We start from the raw sequence: 17,908 nt of genomic DNA, 5'->3' as shown, positions 1-17,908 counted from the left end.
TTGTCCTGTTGCTCTAGCCTCATGGAAACTTTGGCTGATTCCATGTCAGGGTCCTGTTAGCCTGCTGTTTTTCAGCCACCTTTTCAAGCCGTAGAGTTGGAATTAATTTCGTCAGGACACGTCCTGCTGCGTCCAGCTAAATCCTGCCCTGGGAGAGACGTGCTGAGGCTATCTCTGTGGAAACCACTAATGGATACTTTCAACCTCCTCACTTTCATCTAACGTTTCTTCAGTGAGAGAAAACAAGAAGAACGGTGAATATTTAGCCTCAACTGACACTTCTTTCAAAGGGCACATCATTGACTTCTCGGAATTGGTTGTGTTTCTTTCACTTTTACTCCTGTCTTTACAGGAAGGAGCAGTTCTCAGCAGATTACCGTATCACGAGACCTAGTTCTGACATTTACAGCAGTGCCCTATATCTCACCTTACTGTAAAAATGTAAGATGCCAGCATTGAACTAATAACCTTTTTTATTGACAGGAGGTCCTTGTGATTTTACTGAATCTGAAATTATTGCCCGTTGAAATCAAATATGTTTATTTGTTTATTTGCATGTGCTCTTTGCACCTAATTCATATTGTGCATAAGGCAAAAGGATGCAAAAATGTTGTCACATCAAGTTACGTAAAAAAAAAAAAAAAAAAAAAAAAAAAATACGTAAAAAAAAAAAAAAAAAAAAAAAAAAAAAAAAAAAATATATATATATATATATATCATCTATATATATATATAATTTAATGCCATTTCTGCTAATTTAGCACTTGGTGTCATAGATATACTATTTTTTTAATGTAGTTTCATTTTTTTATATTGTCTGTTTTCATTTTAAATTTATTTAAAGTTTTAGTAAATTTGTTGTGTTTTGTCAATTTATTTATTATTAATATGTCTAAATATTTTAAACATTTTTATTTCAGGTTTAGTTATTTTGGTAAATAAATTTAAACCAAATGAAATCGAGAAGCCTTGGCAACTAGCTGAAATAAATAAATTATTTAATAAATATAAACAAGTATTAACCTTTCTAAAAGCTATTGTCACCAATGGAGCTGTGATCAGCTTAGGCTTACAATGCTTTTGGGAAATGCAGCCCAGATTGTTCAGGCAACCCAACGACTAGTTGATGCTTTAAATATTCAGTCCCCACACATCCCTGTTAGTGAATAAGAAACAGGTTGTTTTGTGGATTTGCCCCTCTGTGTACCGTAAGGCACGGGGGCGATTGCCATCATAAACGTCTGATAATAGAGTAAGACAAAAGATCTTGTTTGAACACAACAGAGCATGTATCACACCACTTGGTACGGACCATAGATTACTTCCGAGTGAAAAGGCATATATATATATATATATATATATATATGTAATACTGTATTGTATACCAGTCACAGTGTTAAGGCTTTGCTTTTCTTTTCTGCCCGAACAATAGCCAGCCACATACACCACAATCCCTGAAGCAGACAATGTGGTCTGTGTCTCCCAGATTCTGTATGACACGGCGGACAGCCCCACACAAAGACGGCATCCAGCTGAGACACACGCCCGATAAAAGGACTGTAAATGCGCTCGGGTAGCCATCAAACCTGTCAGAATGCAAACAAACTTCATGTAATAGTTTTCTTCATGAACATATCTACATAAATAATCATGCATTTCAGTGGAAAGTGATGTGCGTCACAGTTTGAACGACCAGCAGCAATGCTAATTAACCCCGGGTCCTTATGCACACAAGTCAAGTGTCCTCATGTAAGGGGGTTCCAGATGGACACGTGTTGGGTGTCCAGATGACAAAAGAAAACATGCAACACTACAGAAAGTGCTTCCAAAGCCATTAACATGGAAGTCTGAATTATTTTGCATTTGTTTTACATCTCATCAGCTCAAACAAAAGACAATGGATACAAGTGGAAACAGTAAAGTACTGCACCAACTATCCAAACGCCAGCAATCACACACACTGTAAAACTCATAAAGTATGTAAAATCAGATATGTTTCATAATATGTATGCATGAAGTCTGAAGTTTGTGGTCATTGCTAATGGTTTTTTGCCACTTTCAGGACTTCCTCTGGTGTCTTTAGTCGCTGACAACAAACCTACCATCAAGACACCCTCGAAGAAACACTAACAATGGTGATCTGAATGGTATTTTGCTTTTTAGTTTCTTTCTCCTTAAAGCATAATAAATAGTGTATATTTTGTGTGCATACATTGCATCCACTTCCCAGTGGCACATATACAACAGCAAGACACATAATGATAAAAATTAAAGACACATAGGCTGCAACAGAATAAACCTATTTACATATTTCCTCAGAAAAACTCTTCAGGTCACACAGATTCTTTTGTTTTCCAGCATTTTTTGCATATTAGAACTCTTTCCAACAAATGACTGTATGATTTTGAGATTCATACACAACTCATAAACAACTTTTACAATAGTTTCTTCAAATGCTCACTGGTGCTCCAGAAGGAAAAACAATGCATTAAGAGCCTGCAGGTGTAAGGTGTACATTTTTCTTATTTTGCCTATATATATATTATATATATATATATATATATATATATATATATATATTTATATATATATATACATCATTTAGTACTGCCCTTCAGAAGCTATAAAAGATACATGCATGTTTCCCAAAAGACAAATTAATTTACCCTGATCTTCAAACTTCAAAGTTTTCACCCCCGGCTCTTAATGCATCATGTTTCATGGAGCATCAGTGAGCATTTGAACCTTTTGTAGTCCCTCAGTGGTCCTCAGTGTGAAAAGATGGATCTCAAAATCATACAGATATTGTTCGAAACCACCTTCAGCTGCAATGCCCTGTTTTCCAGCAGAAACCTTGACCAAGTTCCCTAATGGCTTGAAGTCTAGCTGGTCAGCAACCCAAACCAGCTCAGACCAGAGAATCCAGGTAATCAAGTTCCAATTACTTCCTTTTTAGCACACATAAATACTGAAATACACACTTTCTTCCAAAGAAAATAATTACACTGACACTAATATCATTACACTGGGGGAAAAAAGGTGTTGAAACTATTTTTACTCACAAATTTCAAAATCACACTGTAAAAAAATGCTGCTGCAATTAGTTATAACAACTTAGAATGTGAGATAACTTAAATAGCTAATTAAACTAAAGGTAACTGAACAATTTAAAGTGCAACCCGAACACTTACATTTTTAAGCTGAAACAAGTATTTCATGTTTTACAGTAAACACTGATTTTACTGACATCTAAGAGGAAATTAAACCATGTTTTTGTTGATTATTTCTTTCTAGAACACCCTTGGTTAATGTTAGAATATAAAAACTAAAGGAGTAATTGATACTGTGCTTAAATATTCTTTCCACCCAGTGTAACAAGCAACATTTTGACTATAAGAGTCATTGTCCCCATCAGTCCCTGGCATTCTGCTCATGGCTGGTTCTGCCCACTCCTCAGCAGTGGGAGGTACACAAGAGAAACTGTTTGTGCCGCTAACAAGGGGAGGTAAAGAGACATGAAGGGACTCATTGCAGCTGCCACAGGTCACCTTTCACGTTCACCTCTACTATTCAACACGCTCCAGGTGGACTATTCAATGCCTCTTTGCAAGCTGTGGCCTAATAAGTAAGAGCAAAATACATCAGAATGAATTGAAACAGTTGTTCTTATGCTGTAAAACACTGTGCATTATATAAACACTTTAGATGCAAATGATAAGATGTCAACAAATAACACGGAGAACATGGTGTAAAATCTTATAATTTCCTCAAGAGATTATGAGTAAACCACCAAAACAATGGGGTTTGGTTTGCTAGACAATTCCTTTCCACAAAATGTGGATATTATTTACTGGTTAGCATGGAAATGCTAAGTATGCAAAACAGCCATTGCTATATGTGCAAAAAAAAAACAAGTGCAAAATATCCTAGAAAGTTTAGGCGCATATTATTGCTAATAGAAATGAATAGGCTAATTCACATAAGTGACGTCCTCCTTCTAGAAAGCATTTTTCTAGGCAAAAATTCGGAAATGAGTCAAGCTCAACAATATTTTGAATGTTTATCCCTAAGAGAAAGGTTGGCAATTTGAAATGCTAAAATCTAAACGCTAAAAGGTAATTTTGTCTGCTTTGAAAAGTACTTCATGGATAATCTCAAAACTACCAGACTTTGACGATGGACTCCTAGTTGTTCATTATTTTATTCAATAATGTATCGCTAATATCGCTATTCGCTAGCTATTTAAAGTGATCTTGGTGGGTTTTTTTTGTCAAATCTCATGCAGCAGGAGTCAATATAACATTACAGTAGTAATGTTTTAATTTTAAAGACTTTGTTAGATACAAAAAGTTGCCTTTATGACTTATTTAATGATAAATGATAAATGATAAGTTAGCTAGCCTGATTATGTTTGAATAAGAGAAAAATCCACAGCATGATTACTGCAGTGACTCTGATGCCCTTCCAAGATTTTTTCTCCCAGACAATGAATAAAATGACTCAGAATAATCTGTTTGCAGCAGTAAATGACTTTGTCAAGCAGAAGGAAGGGAAGACTCTTTAAGGAGTAATTGTAGGTTTCCTAAAGATTGCCTTGAATATAATTGGCAATGCAGTTTTTCAGAAAATTGCACTGGGTGGACCAGACATGAAGAAGAATAAACAAAATACTTAAAATAGAGGAAAAAATGCCATTGTGCCATTTCAGAATGACTATTTTATATAAGAATGCCTCAAACAACTACAGCTTGTGTTGCTGTAAACAAAGTAGGCTACTTGGAGAGTCATTTCAGAAAGCTCATGAAACGTACACTCAGCTCAATGCTGCCACCTCGTGCAGTGTTGTGGTAGTGCATATTGATGAACTAACTTGAGTTTGATAAATCACTTTAATATTCTTTGTAGAAAACAATTTATGGATGAGTAAGCCAACAATTGTTGGTGGGTTTTTTTTGGGGGGGGGGGGCATGAATTGATGACACATCAATGTGGTTTGCTGACAACAGGAGTGTTTTTAGTTTTTGCCTGGCAGATGAAGAAATGGGTGGGGAAAAAACTAATTACATTTAAGAGGGGACAAGAGCAATATCTGGAACCTTTTGAACACCATGGCATCCCACAATATCTTATAATTTAAAAAGATGTCACTTTTATTCAGTAACTACTGTGGGAATGCAAAGTGGCAAATGTAATCTCTGAAAGCTGCCATAGTCTTTCAAGGGGTATGAAATGTTACTGCTGTATTTCGGTTCCTGAGACAAGAAACTTTTAATTATAATTCAGGTTAAACAGAAAATACAAGTCAACTTGATTTTCAAGTGTGCACTCCCATGGTTCCTTCATGAGTCTTTAAAAAAATGTACAAAAACACAAACCCATCAGTACTCCTCTATCAATGATTTAAAAACCAAAACAAAAGAAAAACTCAGAATAAAACAGAACCTTTTCTGCATGAGGCTCATAACTCATCCTTATGGTTTTCATCTGTAGAGTCTTTAGGTTCTGTGCTCTTTGGCTTTGCAGTATTTTGAACAGTTGCTTCTCCTGTTTTCTTCTTTTCATCTGACGTTACAGGTTTTGTCTTATTAGCTGTTTTTGATTTCTTTTTCTCTGCTGTAGTGGTTTTTGTTTTGTCTGACACTTTGCTTTTTGTTTTGACTGCTTTATCTTTTGTTTGGGTTTTTGTTTTCTTTTTAGATGCTTTGGCCTTTGGTTTTTCACTTTTCTTCACCACTTTGCTGTCAGTTTTGTTATCCTCAGTAGCTTTGCTGGGTTGTTCTGTAGATGTGCTTGTCTTTACTGTTTCTTTTTCTGTTGTTTTAGCAGAAAATGTTCTTTCATGTTCAGAGGGTTTCATGTTACTGTCCATTTCTGTTTTCTGGACATCAGCTTCAACTGGGCTGGAAAGCTTTTTCAGAAGTTCTTCAACTTCTAAACGCTCCTGTGGACACAACACAATACAATAAGGTTAGACAAAGAGGGAACTATACACAATTAAGTTTTAAGATAAAACAGGCCTGTGTTATTTTAGTATTTATATGTTAATGTGTTGGAAAGCAAAACATATATCAGAATGCTATTCATTGATTTCAGTTCTGCCTTTAATATTGTTATCCATTCCAAATGGATCTCCAGGCTCACTGATTTTGACATCAGCCCCTCCCTCTCCAACTGGACCTTGGACTTTCTCTCTAACAGTCCAAACTCATTTTAAACACTGGTGTTCCACAGGGCTATATGCTAAGCCCAATCCTGTACTCCCTCTTCATCTATGACTGCACCTGTACATGGCTCTAACTCTATAATCAAGTTTGCAGATGACACCACGGTGATAGGCCTTATAAGTGGTGATGACGAGATGGCCTACAGGGAAGAGTTTTAGCCCCTGTAGGGTGGTGTGCCAACAACAATCTGGCACTCAACACACAGAAGACCACAGAGTTGATTATGGACCACCGGCAGTCTAGGAAAGATGACACACCTTTTCATCTACATTGATGGAGCCAAAGTGGAACATGTGACTAGCTTTAAGTTCCTTGGTGTCCATATCTCTGAAGATTATTCCTGGACACCTCCACTCTCATCAAAAAGGCATAACAGTACCTTTATTTACTTAGGACTATAAGAAAAGCTCACCTGTCTGCTCACATTGAACTTTTACCCCTGCACTATTGAAAGCATCCTAAAAAACTGCATCACAGTGTGGTACAGCAACTGCACTGTCTCAGATCAGAAAGCCCTCCAGCGGGTGGTGAAATCTGCCCAATGTTTAAAATATTATTAGTGCTGTCAAACAATTAATCACATCCAAAATAAAAGTTTTTGTTTACATAATATATATGTGTGTGCTGTGTTTATTATGTATAAATAAATACACACACATACAGTATATATTTTGAAAATATTTACATGTATATATTAGTGCTGTCAAACGATCAATCGCAATACGCGATTAAACAAAAACAAATTGTAAACAAAACTTTTATTTTGGATGCGATTAATCGTTTGACAGCACTAATTATTATGCTTCCTGATTTTGCACATTTCTTTGCATTTCTACCTCATAATGCCATTTGCGTTGTATACCATACATATGTGGTCATATATAAATATTTCTATACTTATTCTGTATAATGCGTCTACTGTGTTTATACCTCTTCATTTGCACCTTGTATTTACAACTACTTGTACAGCTGGGACCTGTTTCATAAAAAAGTTTACCAAATAAGTTAGGCTTGTTTCAGTTAGTCTGATTATTTTAAACGAAACCAACTGACAATACATCAGACTAACTGAAATAAACTTGGCTTATTTGGTAAACTTGTTTTATGAAACAGGCCCCTGGTCTCTGCTTCGGTACCTCAAACTTTGCACTCCATAAACATCTTAATGTGTATACATACATTTCTGTATATTACATTATATTTATGTACATTTTGTGATTTACACTTCTGGTTAGATGCTAACTGGATTTCATTGGCTCTGTACTTGTATATTGCACAATGACAATAAAGTTGAATCTAATCTAATCTAATAAAAAAAAAAATGTATATTTGGAATTCATTTTAGTTTTGAGATTTAGTCATTTGTTATGAGCTTTTTATCATTTTTATTAGTTTTTCATATTACTATTTAGCTTGTATTATTAATTTAGTTTTAATATATTTGTACTTCAACTTATTCTATTTCAGTTAGTTGGAAAGACCACATTTCTAATTTTCCTTTAAGACTTAAAGTGTAAGTTTGTTTTATTCAATATTTATATTTAATTTCTTTTCAGCTTTATTTCAATTAATAGTTTGAGTTAACAATAACAACACTGCAACACACCCCAAAAATGTTTTAGTTTTCCAGTTCAAATCTACAGTAATTCTTATTTTATCGCTTTATTTTACCATTCACAGAACAGCACTGAAAGTCATACTTGTGTAAGATTTACAGAATCTCAGACACTTTGGTCAAAAACCTCAGATTCGATGACCATCTGAGATACACTCAGACACCTTGATAAACTGTAAAGCTGATGCCATTTGCCTGGACTAGAGGAAGGCCACAGTCTGAAAAGACAAAAAAACTCTTGCGAGAATCAGCGTCTGAACACTGTTTAACAAGCGTCACATCCTCATTCAAGACAACACACCCAACTGAGAGAGAGAAAAATTTCACGACTTATGAATGATTACACTACAGAGATGAACGAAACCACTATTCTTAATCAGAGTTTATAACAATGCAACTGTTCATGTTTTGATGTCACTTGAAAGGTCTTTGTGTGTTTGGTAAAAGGTCTCATTCTCTTAACAATAGGACAGACAGCCATTGAGATTAGAACATACTGAAAACAGACTACTCCCAGTGTCTTTCATGCAAATTACCTTCTGTCTCAAAAGGTGATAAACTCTACTTGATCAATGCAAATTCTAATTGTTAGTCCCTTTCTCCATTTCGGGGGATGTTAATCTTGGTCAGAGTACTTAAGGAAATCTTGCAAGAGGATCAGGGTGATTCTGTAGTCAGAAGCCCAAAGCGTAGAGTGTCCACACACTCTGTATGTTATGTATCTTTCTAAAGTCAGGTATGCATCTTACTCTTAGATTCATCTTTGAGAATTGTATATGTTGTATTGATTTGATATCTTTGAAACTGGCTATGTACGAGACATATTTGCCTGACTGATAATAAATTGCTACATTTGAATTTATTATGACTTACTCTGAGATTATTTACTATAGTAAATTGTTAAGTCTTTAACACCGCAAATCTGTGCTCAGGTTAGCAACAGACTGAAATGATGTTTTGGAGCTCTGGCTAACACATTGGCATTAGTTATGTATACTTAGACTGTAGAGGCTATTGGGTTTTTCCATTTAAAAGCAACATTGTGTTGGTGACCAACCTAAATTCTGGTCAGCCTCAACCTCTGGTTATTATAGTAGTATTCTAACTAAGTGTACATGAGAAATCACGGTATGATTATATAAAGTTACTTAGAAGAAGTTTAGTTGGTCAGCTTGGTTCTATAGTAATGGTCATGACCTCTGGTTAGATATAGTCTTACCTTAATTAAGTGTTTGCAGATCTATGGGGACTAATAAAAGTATTCTAGAATGAGCTATTGTAGAAGTATCGTAAAGTATTGCACGAGCCGTCCAGAGTATTAGTCATTCGCCTCTGTCTAATGACCAAGACTGACGAGTTTGTGAATATGAGATCCGTACACCGGCCGGTACGACACTCGAAAGTGTTACAGGAATAAGATGAATGAGATTCAATACTATTAAAGAGTGAAATAGAATAATCAAATGCCTGAATAATAATAATAATTAGAGATGAACAAACAACCGATTGGTATTTCAACCTAAATTCGAGGTCGTAATAAAATGGAGTCAGATTATAGTTCAACTTAAATTAAATAACTCTGCGTGCTAAAAAAACCAAACACTCTAGAAACCGTCAGCCACCATTGAATACCTTCCTTGGGCCTATTGCGTGGACCTTACACTTGCCTTCTCATTGTGATGAGGATCCAGAGAGAACCGAAGCACTACAGCGCACCTCTGGCCTTTGGTTACTGCGGTCACTCCATGAAGGTTCTCCGGTCCAGCTCTGAATCCCACGACTCTACCACACTGAGGCTTCACCACTGCCTGAAGAGACAGTAGAGTGAAATGATATCCGTTTTAGAACATTCATGCCACAACAACACAATTAGTAGAACATGCTGCCACAAGGACACAGACCAAGTCTAAAATGAAGCTACTTTGAAACTAGTTTTTCAAGCTACAGTATACTCATAATAACGCTTAATTTACACTATAAAGATTTCAAGTCATGTAAATAGCGTCACTGATTTTACTTAGTTTCTCCTCTACACAGTTCCCTAGTTTGAGCAAAAGTAATATGAAACATTTAGAAATCTTACAGAGATACTTTTGGCATCTGACGCAGTGAAGATAAAATCTCCCCCTTCAAAGTCATCATTGAGGTACAAAACGGCACTACAAAGCAAAACAGAATGCATTAGTGAAAACACTATAAACTAAATAACCATAATGCTTCACTGGTTCCTCAAGCAGCAAACCTGTAGCCTTGATCACTGTATGCTGACAGCTCTTTGATACAGGTGTTGAGCTCTGAGATAAGCAGACAGTCTGTGCGCTCTTCCTGTTTCTCTGCTATGAAAGAAACCAACACATGCTTGCTTGAGAACTAAATAGGTCTGTGTTCAAGATGCAAAAATAATACAGATTTCTCTAAAAAAGTCTGTTTACCGATGGCAGATCGGCAGACCAGGTTTGAGCTGGACAAATATAGGGGTGATTCCAGAACAAAGTAGGATTCCAGAACCTTACGAATCTTCTCACTGAGGTCAGAAAACAATCGTGCACTCATCAAGGGAACCAGACCTTCCTGGACAAGATATGAGAAAAAATAGAAAACTGATGGATTATACAATGTACCAGTAAGAAAGTCAAAAAACAAAGAGTATCACAAATCTAAATCAGCCTAATACCTCAAGCATAAAATAGTAAAATAGAAAGCAGCTATTTTAAAATGTAAATATATTTAACATTACAGCTTTTACTGTATTTTTGATCAAATAAATTCAGCCTTTGGAGAGCATAAAAGGAATATGAATAGTAGTGTAGCTACCAAGCCCAACAAAAACAAACTAAACGACTGACAAAGTGTTGCATGTTGCTTTAACTAGTTAGAACATGGTACACATATCAGTTTCATGAATTCATTGAATTCAAGAGGATGTTAAAAACCATTTAGTAAAGTAGGTCTCACCTGCAGGGCTTTGAGAACCGTAATATCCTGAAACATCTCACTCACTGAATGAGGAGAGAGAGTTGCTTTAAAACCACCTTGAATAGCTGCTGCCTGCGAGATTCAAGTAATAAAAGAGAGTAATCTTTAGTTGACTGCAGAAAACAAATTTTTGTTCACTCTTTTGGGAAATAGAATGAAATGAGAAACATACACTGGAGAGGCGCTGAAGTTCCTGACACTCATCGGATGTGGTTACGCCATCTAGGACAACCCTCTGTGAACCATTCAGGGCTGACGGTGTCAAGGTTATCGCGATTTCATCAAACGGACGTTTGTTGGCATTTTCTGGAGTAGAGGCTGGATTTATATCTGAAAAACACCAATTGGATGACCCAGTCATGTGACTTGTCTATCCCTACACATATGTTGAATTCTAATTTAAATCTTACCGTCTTTCACAAACATGGCCAGGTCTGATGATTCTTTACTCTTTTCTTCCACAAGCGTCTCGATCTCCTTCATCAGGTTACTGATCTCCTCTGTAATCCTCGCGGCTGTTTCTTTGTCCGTTCTGCGTGCACAAGAGAAAACCAATGTCAGGTCAGTTGAACTTCCATGTTAAAATATCAGATGAAACAACAAAGGTATACTTACTTTTGTTTGTCTCTTAGTTTCTTGGGCATGATGTCCTCAGGGGTCCATGTGTCCTACAACAGAATGAGATAAAGATTTTATTATAAATTGTAATTGATCACAATTATGAGAAGCACAGCACTGGACGCACACTTACTGGATCAACAAAAGTTTTACCAAACATCTCATAGCCAAAGTAAAGAAGCTCTTTTTCCAGCAAAGACCTCTTAATGTGCTGCTTAACAACCTGCAACAAGACAAAAAATTTTTTTTTGATTAAAATGAATCTGAAGTTGTTAATAACTGATATTACAAATCTATGTGCTGAAGATCAAAAGCATGCTTGTGCATCAGTGGCATGTGCAGACGGCACCTCTCTGGCTGTGATGTTGGTGGCTTTGTCTTCTCCCAGAACAGCGGAGTAGTATGCTAGGTTCTGAGCCATGACTGCATCCTCAGGGTGGAAGAGCAGGTATGTTTTAGCACACTCAATGGCCTGCTCGTATTTCTCACCTGGGAGAAAAATAGATTAAAGTTTTAAAAATGAACTCAGATGTTAATAATACATGATGCATTTAAAACAATCTCCAATGCACAAAAACCTAACTTTATTAGCAACACTCAAATGTATGAAACTGTTATGCAAACTATCAGTAAGGGTATTTATACTCGAATACAATACATTAAGGCTTAATGCTAAATCTTGCAGTGTTATTTTAAAATTATTTATATACTACTAGTGTATTTATTCATATTTTGAATGATCTTTTTATACTTTTTTAAATATTTTTCAGTGTTAATAAATCTTTACTTGTAGTACTTCGGCTTATTTTAGTTAGTTGCAAAGTCAAGATTTCTAATTAAAAAAATTTCTAATAAAAAGTTTAAGCTTTTTTTTTTTTCTAAAATGGTATATGATTACATAATTATTTTAGATACTGAAACCAGTTATTATATTATAGTTAACAAAAACTAAAACCATTAAAAAAGTTGTCATTACTTTTAATTAAATAAATGTTAACTGAAATAATATTTGTACAAAATGTAAACTTGTTTTATTTAAGCTAGATTCCAAGGCAACATTTCTCATTTTAATTTTCTTTAACTTGATGTAGCTACTAAAACACTATAAATAAAGCTAAAACTGTAATAAAAAGAAAAACTGGTCACACTTTATTTTAAGGTCCAATTCTTGCTATTAATAAACCCTTAACTATGACTTTTGCCTCAATAAATTTCTAATCTGCTGCTTATTAATAGTTAGTAAGATAGTTGTTAAGTTTAGGTATTGGGTAGAATTAGGGACGCAGAATATGGTCATGCAGAATATGTGCTTTATAAGTACTAATAAACAGCCAATATGCTAGTAAAATGCATGCTAATAAGCAGCTAGTTAATAGTGAGAATTGGTCCCTATACTAAAGTGTTACAGAAAAACTATACAGACATAAAACAATATTGGTTTTGGTTTTAGTTAACAATATAACAACCCTGAAATCTGGTACTGAATATGATTCTGCTGATGAAGAGTATATCGTACTGTTGTAATATGAGAACTGAAGGTAGTTAAAATGCGATGGGAGGAAATCTTCAAAAGGCTTCTCTCTTCCAGCGGTGGATGCCAGATCCACAGCGCAGTTCTGTTTGCAGTTCAGAGCATGAAGGTAATGATCTGTGATCAAAGCAAATATACTAGACATGACTACTTCAGAAAATCGATATTTATGAAACATTTAGTGTAACAAGAAAAATAGAATTCAAATGAGACATTAAACACCACAAGATTTAAGATTGAAATCTGCTGTTGTTAAGTCAAAATCAAAAGCATCCGAAAACCACATGCCTGTCATAGACTGGAAGAGATCGGCATTGTACTCCATGTAGTTGTAACCATCATAATTGAACGATCCCTCGCAGAGAACTCTGCATTCTTCATAAGCGGTGAAATATTCTTCGACAGCGGCCTCAAAGTGCTCGATGGCTGGGGCAAAATCTTCTGCACTGTAATGAATCTTGCCCTCTAAAAATTCAGCCTGAAAATCAGCAATTATATTTCAGCATTCAATAAACATTTTATCTATCTATCTATCTATCTATCTATCTATCTATCTATCTATCTATCTATCTATCTATCTAGGGATATTCAGATTAATAAACATTGCTCGTACCATATGCAGTCTCTCCTCCAGGTCCTTGAAATCCGTCTCTTGCACCCCAGCCATCATCCTGTAGTACTCTAAATTCTGTTTCATCTCTATGTGGTCGGGGTTCGCCATGAAAAATGTATTTGCTGCTGCCACTGCCTTGTCAAGCTTGTTTATCTGTAAGAGAACAAAGAGAACCAAAAATATTCAGATATTGGTTAGGAAAAACTCATGCTTTCCAAGTTATGCTTCAGAGACAAAACTGTTCCTATAGCTAAACTTTATTGTATTTTGATCAAATAAATGCCTTGGCAAGCATAAGAGACTTTTTTAAGTATATATTTTATTTATTTATTTATTACATAATATATAATGGTGCTGTCATTAAAGTAGTGCTGTTGAAATACATGATGACTTCCAATTATGCTGATAATATAATTTAAATAAAAGGCTGTGATATTTAAGAGCCCCTCATAGCATTTCTGGAAGCATCTAAAACTCTGCAAGGCTCCACCTAAAGACGTGGCACAGTGATGTGAGTTTGGGGGGGTTGGGGAAACGTGGAAGAACTTCTCAAACTGTTAACCATTCAGTGACATCTACATACATGTGTACAAAATGCACATCTGCTCGGATGCATCTGATGCACATTTACGCACAGAATGCACTTGATAACAAGATATTCTTTGTTTACAAAAATCTTGTTCTAAAGAGATGCACTGATTTGTCCCCATTTATGTTTACTTGTTTTAAAATGCGTTTTTATAACACGTTTTTCTCGCATTTTGCAAGCCTCTTTTTTACCTTAAAGTAAGCCACTTGCAGGTAATTGTAAGGCGTCCTTTTCTTGAACTCCAGCTCTATCGCCTCACTAACTTTATGAAGTGTCGGTGGTCCCAGTTTCTCGCTTTCGCATGCATTCACACAATCGGCCCGTTTGAGAATCCTCTGGAAAAACGCTAAATCTTCCACGGCCCCGGTTCCTGGGATCGGGACATCCACACCGGGGAAAGGATCCCCGAAAGCGGTGTGATTCGCGCAGGATACGCGGCAGTGCGTCTGGATTTTACGCAGCGCTGCTTTATTCCGCAAAGCTCTTTCCATATTCAGGATCACAGCCAGCCAGTCCTGCTTATAATACGCCTCCACCGCGTTATCAAAAAGCAGATCGTATGGCTCAAATATCCCATTGCTTTGAGTGTCACACAGGGTGAAATGGACAGTGAAGAGGACTGAGATCAGGGACGGGGAGAGCCACATCTTGGAGACTGTAGGCCTGTGAGGTAGAACTCGGTTTTGGAGAATTTCCGAAAGTCTTTGGAGAGGGTGGAGCTCCAGGACGGTGTGAAAGCCTGCCCTGTGTAAGAACTGAGACATTTAGGGCAACTGTGTGAATCTGGGTCTAGTCACAAATCTAGTCTGGAGAGACGCATTCTAAACTTAAACTATAATGTATAGGCTTCATAAAATACACAATCCGGAGGACAGGCGTACTCACATTTATAAAACTGCATTTCATTTATGTTGAGTCAAGTAGCATGTAGCTGAGTGATGTCTATTTGTATTTTTACATTTCAGCTAACACTTTTTTGGTCTAACTTTTATTAACTCACGAAGCATAGTTTAACACATCAACACTTTGTGTATATTCTCACATGAATAGTCTGCATAAAATGCAGTGTTCTTGATAGTGATCTGATAAGCTTAATTTAATGTAGGCTAATAGTCTTTATTTTATCGAGTTATTTTAAAATTCAGTTTCACAATAAACAAATAAATAAAATAGGGCTGCAACTAACGATTATTTTGATAATCGATTAATCGGTCGATTATTTTTACGATTAATCGATGAATCGGTTTATGTACTTATATTTTAGTTTTGCCCATTTTTTTCCCCAAGTAAATTATTAACAAAGGGTCTTTATCATTCAACATAGACTTTTTAGAGATTTTAACCATTTTGCATTGTAATATCCTCATCAAAAACACACCTGGAGTTGTGTTTTATTATGTGTTAGTTATCCTTTGTCGAACTCTTCTGCAATCAAAACACTGACCCATACATACTCTAGCAAATTTCACAAGGAGATTTCAAATAATGTTTTCACCATGGCAGTCCTTAGGGCTCCTAAAGTAGTTTAACATCCCGAACAAAGCTTATTAAGGAATCTTTCAGAACATATTTTCACGAAGAATAAGAATAAAACAGAATAAAATTGCAGTAAATTGCATTTTATTATTTTTTTTTCCTGTAAACACACAGCTTATACATGGGAAACAGCTTTATAGCTTATGCTGTGAAACTGTAAACAATCCTTCTAATAAAGTGCCACTGGCATGAAACCTGAATGGAACTCACATTTTAAAATAAAATTTAAAGTAAAATCCATCAGAAGGTTGTCCAGAAAAAAAATTGGACACACAAAAAACCTGCTGTGTGAAAAAGGGCAGTGAATACTTAGAAAAAAAGTGCATTTCAAATACATTTAAACATTAACCTCTCTCAGTCAGTCATAATTAGGCTGCAAGACCTGAATTACGAACTGGTAAACGACAAAGCTTTAAATGTTAATTGTTAAAAAGCAATGTTATCAGCTTTTACGACTAAAAATTTGCAAACAACATTGTACTGCAAAATCTGCACAAATAAAAGTCTGCACACTGTGATTTTCATCGGATTTAAATATGTAACGTTAGTGGTCCTTATAACAGTGCAAAATTCAAAAATGTAATAAAGCGATAAAATGTTAACAAAAAAACCGCTTATGCCTGAACTGACAGGAATTCGACTACCTGTGGGAAATGAGGCAGAACACTATTCACTCATTATTTGAGAAAAAACTTTGCATTGCAGTGCAAAAAGGTCAACATCATGTCCAAATGTTCAGGGCTTAACAGTTAGACTTGCTCTCTTTTTAGAGGATATGTTTCCTGCCGCAGAAAACAGCCGCAGTTTACAGGTTACTCTTCTTTTTTGAAGGCTCAAAGTAAAGTGCTCCCACATTTTGGATGACTTCGTCCGATTAGTTTTATCTTCCGCTTTTTTCTTTTTCTTTCTCGAGCTTACTCCACTGCCGCCTGCCTCACCCATCACGCTGAATGCTGCAGAGTGCAGAGACGCTGTGCGGGAAGCACGTGACATAAAACGAGGCCAGCTATTGGCTAGTCGCTACTTCTCCTACTGTACTGGCTGAGTAAAACCTCCGGTGGCTCATTACTGCCACACTTTGGTCACCGCAGATTTAAAATATGCACGAAATGAGCCGCTTACGGCAAATAAAAATTATTTAGCAACGAATCGATTACTAAATTAGTTGACAACTATTTTAATAATCGATTTTAATCGATTAAATCGATTAGTTGTTTCAGCTCTAAAATAAAATCTAACTGTAGTCACAGACCACCTGGGGTTCTTTAAACCCACATAAACATAAAAATGGCACTTATTTTACAAAGTTACTTTAAAGTTTTACTAAAAATTAAATTTCACAGTATTTTTTTTTTTTTCGGTTAGAAAAATATATAACTGTTATACTAAACATGGCACTTTTTTCTCTCTGTGTTATGAATAAAAAACTTACAACTCAGGTTGAAATTGTTTAAATAAAAAATAAGGATATAAAAACAGAGATACATCTTCCATAATTCAGGTAATATGAAGGAAACGTCCAAACGTGCAAAACAAGTGATAAACTTGTACAGACTTGCAATTTTTTCGTTTTATAATTTTAAACTTAGATCTTTCATAACTGCAGAAAACTCACGTTACAACATCCATCTGCAGTCTACATAACACGACATACGCGAAGGCTACCGCTAAACATGCACGGTCGCTTTGCATTTTAATTATCGATACATTATTATATATAAATTTGCCTTGTAATATTCAAAAATATTATCATAGAAACACGTGCTATAGTTTGACCCCCCACCCCCATTAAATATGTGTAGAAATTATTAGATTAAAAATATAGGTATTTTTACACGGGCAACTATCACGGCTCACTACTCGCCGCAGGAAACTCAGTAGGACCCCAGAAACGCCTCCTTCGTTTGGTGCTAGAGTTTTGTGACACTGGTGAGAAGTCTCATATTAATTTGCTGCTGTTCGCTGCGGATATTTACTTACAGAATGGATAAAACTGTCAGTCTACCACAACAACCCAACAAAACCACCACGGGTAAGACCATGCTTTCAATGTTAAACCCTCTAATTATAAGAACGAGTCATATCATTGAGTGTTTTTTAGTTTAGTTCAGGCTGTAAGCCCCCGTTTCATCACCCGGATTGAATTGGTCAAGTTAATCGTTCCATCACACCATAGTTATGTTTTAAACAGTAGTGGCTGGATGTT

The 17,908-nt window shown here is 35.8% G+C and overlaps 2 protein-coding genes and 2 long non-coding RNA genes across 5 annotated transcripts in view; 3 read left to right on the top strand and 1 right to left on the bottom strand.

The window, feature by feature from the left end:
- Positions 1 to 59: 59 nt before the first annotated feature.
- On the top strand, positions 60 to 1,955 carry LOC122138818. The gene is made up of 3 exons (XR_006155813.1): positions 60 to 254; positions 353 to 441; positions 1,883 to 1,955. It is a non-coding gene; the product is annotated as an uncharacterized LOC122138818 (long non-coding RNA).
- A 3,063-nt stretch (positions 1,956 to 5,018) lies between these two features.
- Positions 5,019 to 14,956, bottom strand: LOC122138876 (prolyl 3-hydroxylase 1-like). 2 transcript variants are annotated; one of them, XM_042733754.1, is made up of 15 exons: positions 14,358 to 14,956; positions 13,578 to 13,730; positions 13,253 to 13,442; positions 12,950 to 13,081; positions 11,783 to 11,922; positions 11,567 to 11,656; positions 11,431 to 11,483; positions 11,226 to 11,347; positions 10,988 to 11,145; positions 10,795 to 10,887; positions 10,272 to 10,410; positions 10,082 to 10,172; positions 9,923 to 9,998; positions 9,507 to 9,647; positions 5,019 to 5,941 (listed from the first exon to the last, which is right to left on the bottom strand). In XM_042733754.1, exons 1-15 carry the CDS (start codon positions 14,928 to 14,930, stop codon positions 5,459 to 5,461), a joined length of 2,634 nt encoding a protein of 877 aa, XP_042589688.1. In that variant the 5' UTR covers positions 14,931 to 14,956; the 3' UTR covers positions 5,019 to 5,458. The 2 variants fall into 2 exon arrangements, with proteins under 2 accessions (XP_042589688.1, XP_042589687.1); XM_042733753.1 differs by having other exon boundaries at positions 10,082 to 10,175; positions 14,358 to 14,954.
- On the top strand, positions 5,835 to 6,583 carry LOC122138877. The gene is made up of 2 exons (XR_006155854.1): positions 5,835 to 5,967; positions 6,136 to 6,583. It is a non-coding gene; the product is annotated as an uncharacterized LOC122138877 (long non-coding RNA).
- Positions 14,957 to 17,577: 2,621 nt separating the features above from the next.
- Positions 17,578 to 17,908, top strand: part of LOC122138875 (uncharacterized protein C1orf50 homolog) — a 2,818-nt gene continuing 2,487 nt past the window's right edge. The window contains exon 1 of the mRNA XM_042733752.1: positions 17,578 to 17,734. Within this exon, the coding sequence (XP_042589686.1) occupies positions 17,686 to 17,734 (49 nt within the window). The 5' untranslated portion in view covers positions 17,578 to 17,685. The remainder of the gene's footprint in view (positions 17,735 to 17,908) is intronic.

Source organism: Cyprinus carpio, chromosome B11 (genome assembly GCF_018340385.1).
Source record: "Cyprinus carpio isolate SPL01 chromosome B11, ASM1834038v1, whole genome shotgun sequence".
NCBI lineage: Eukaryota > Metazoa > Chordata > Actinopteri > Cypriniformes > Cyprinidae > Cyprinus > Cyprinus carpio.
The sequence above is the reverse complement of the archived record's forward strand: the minus strand, read 5'-3'. Positions and strand labels throughout refer to the sequence as shown.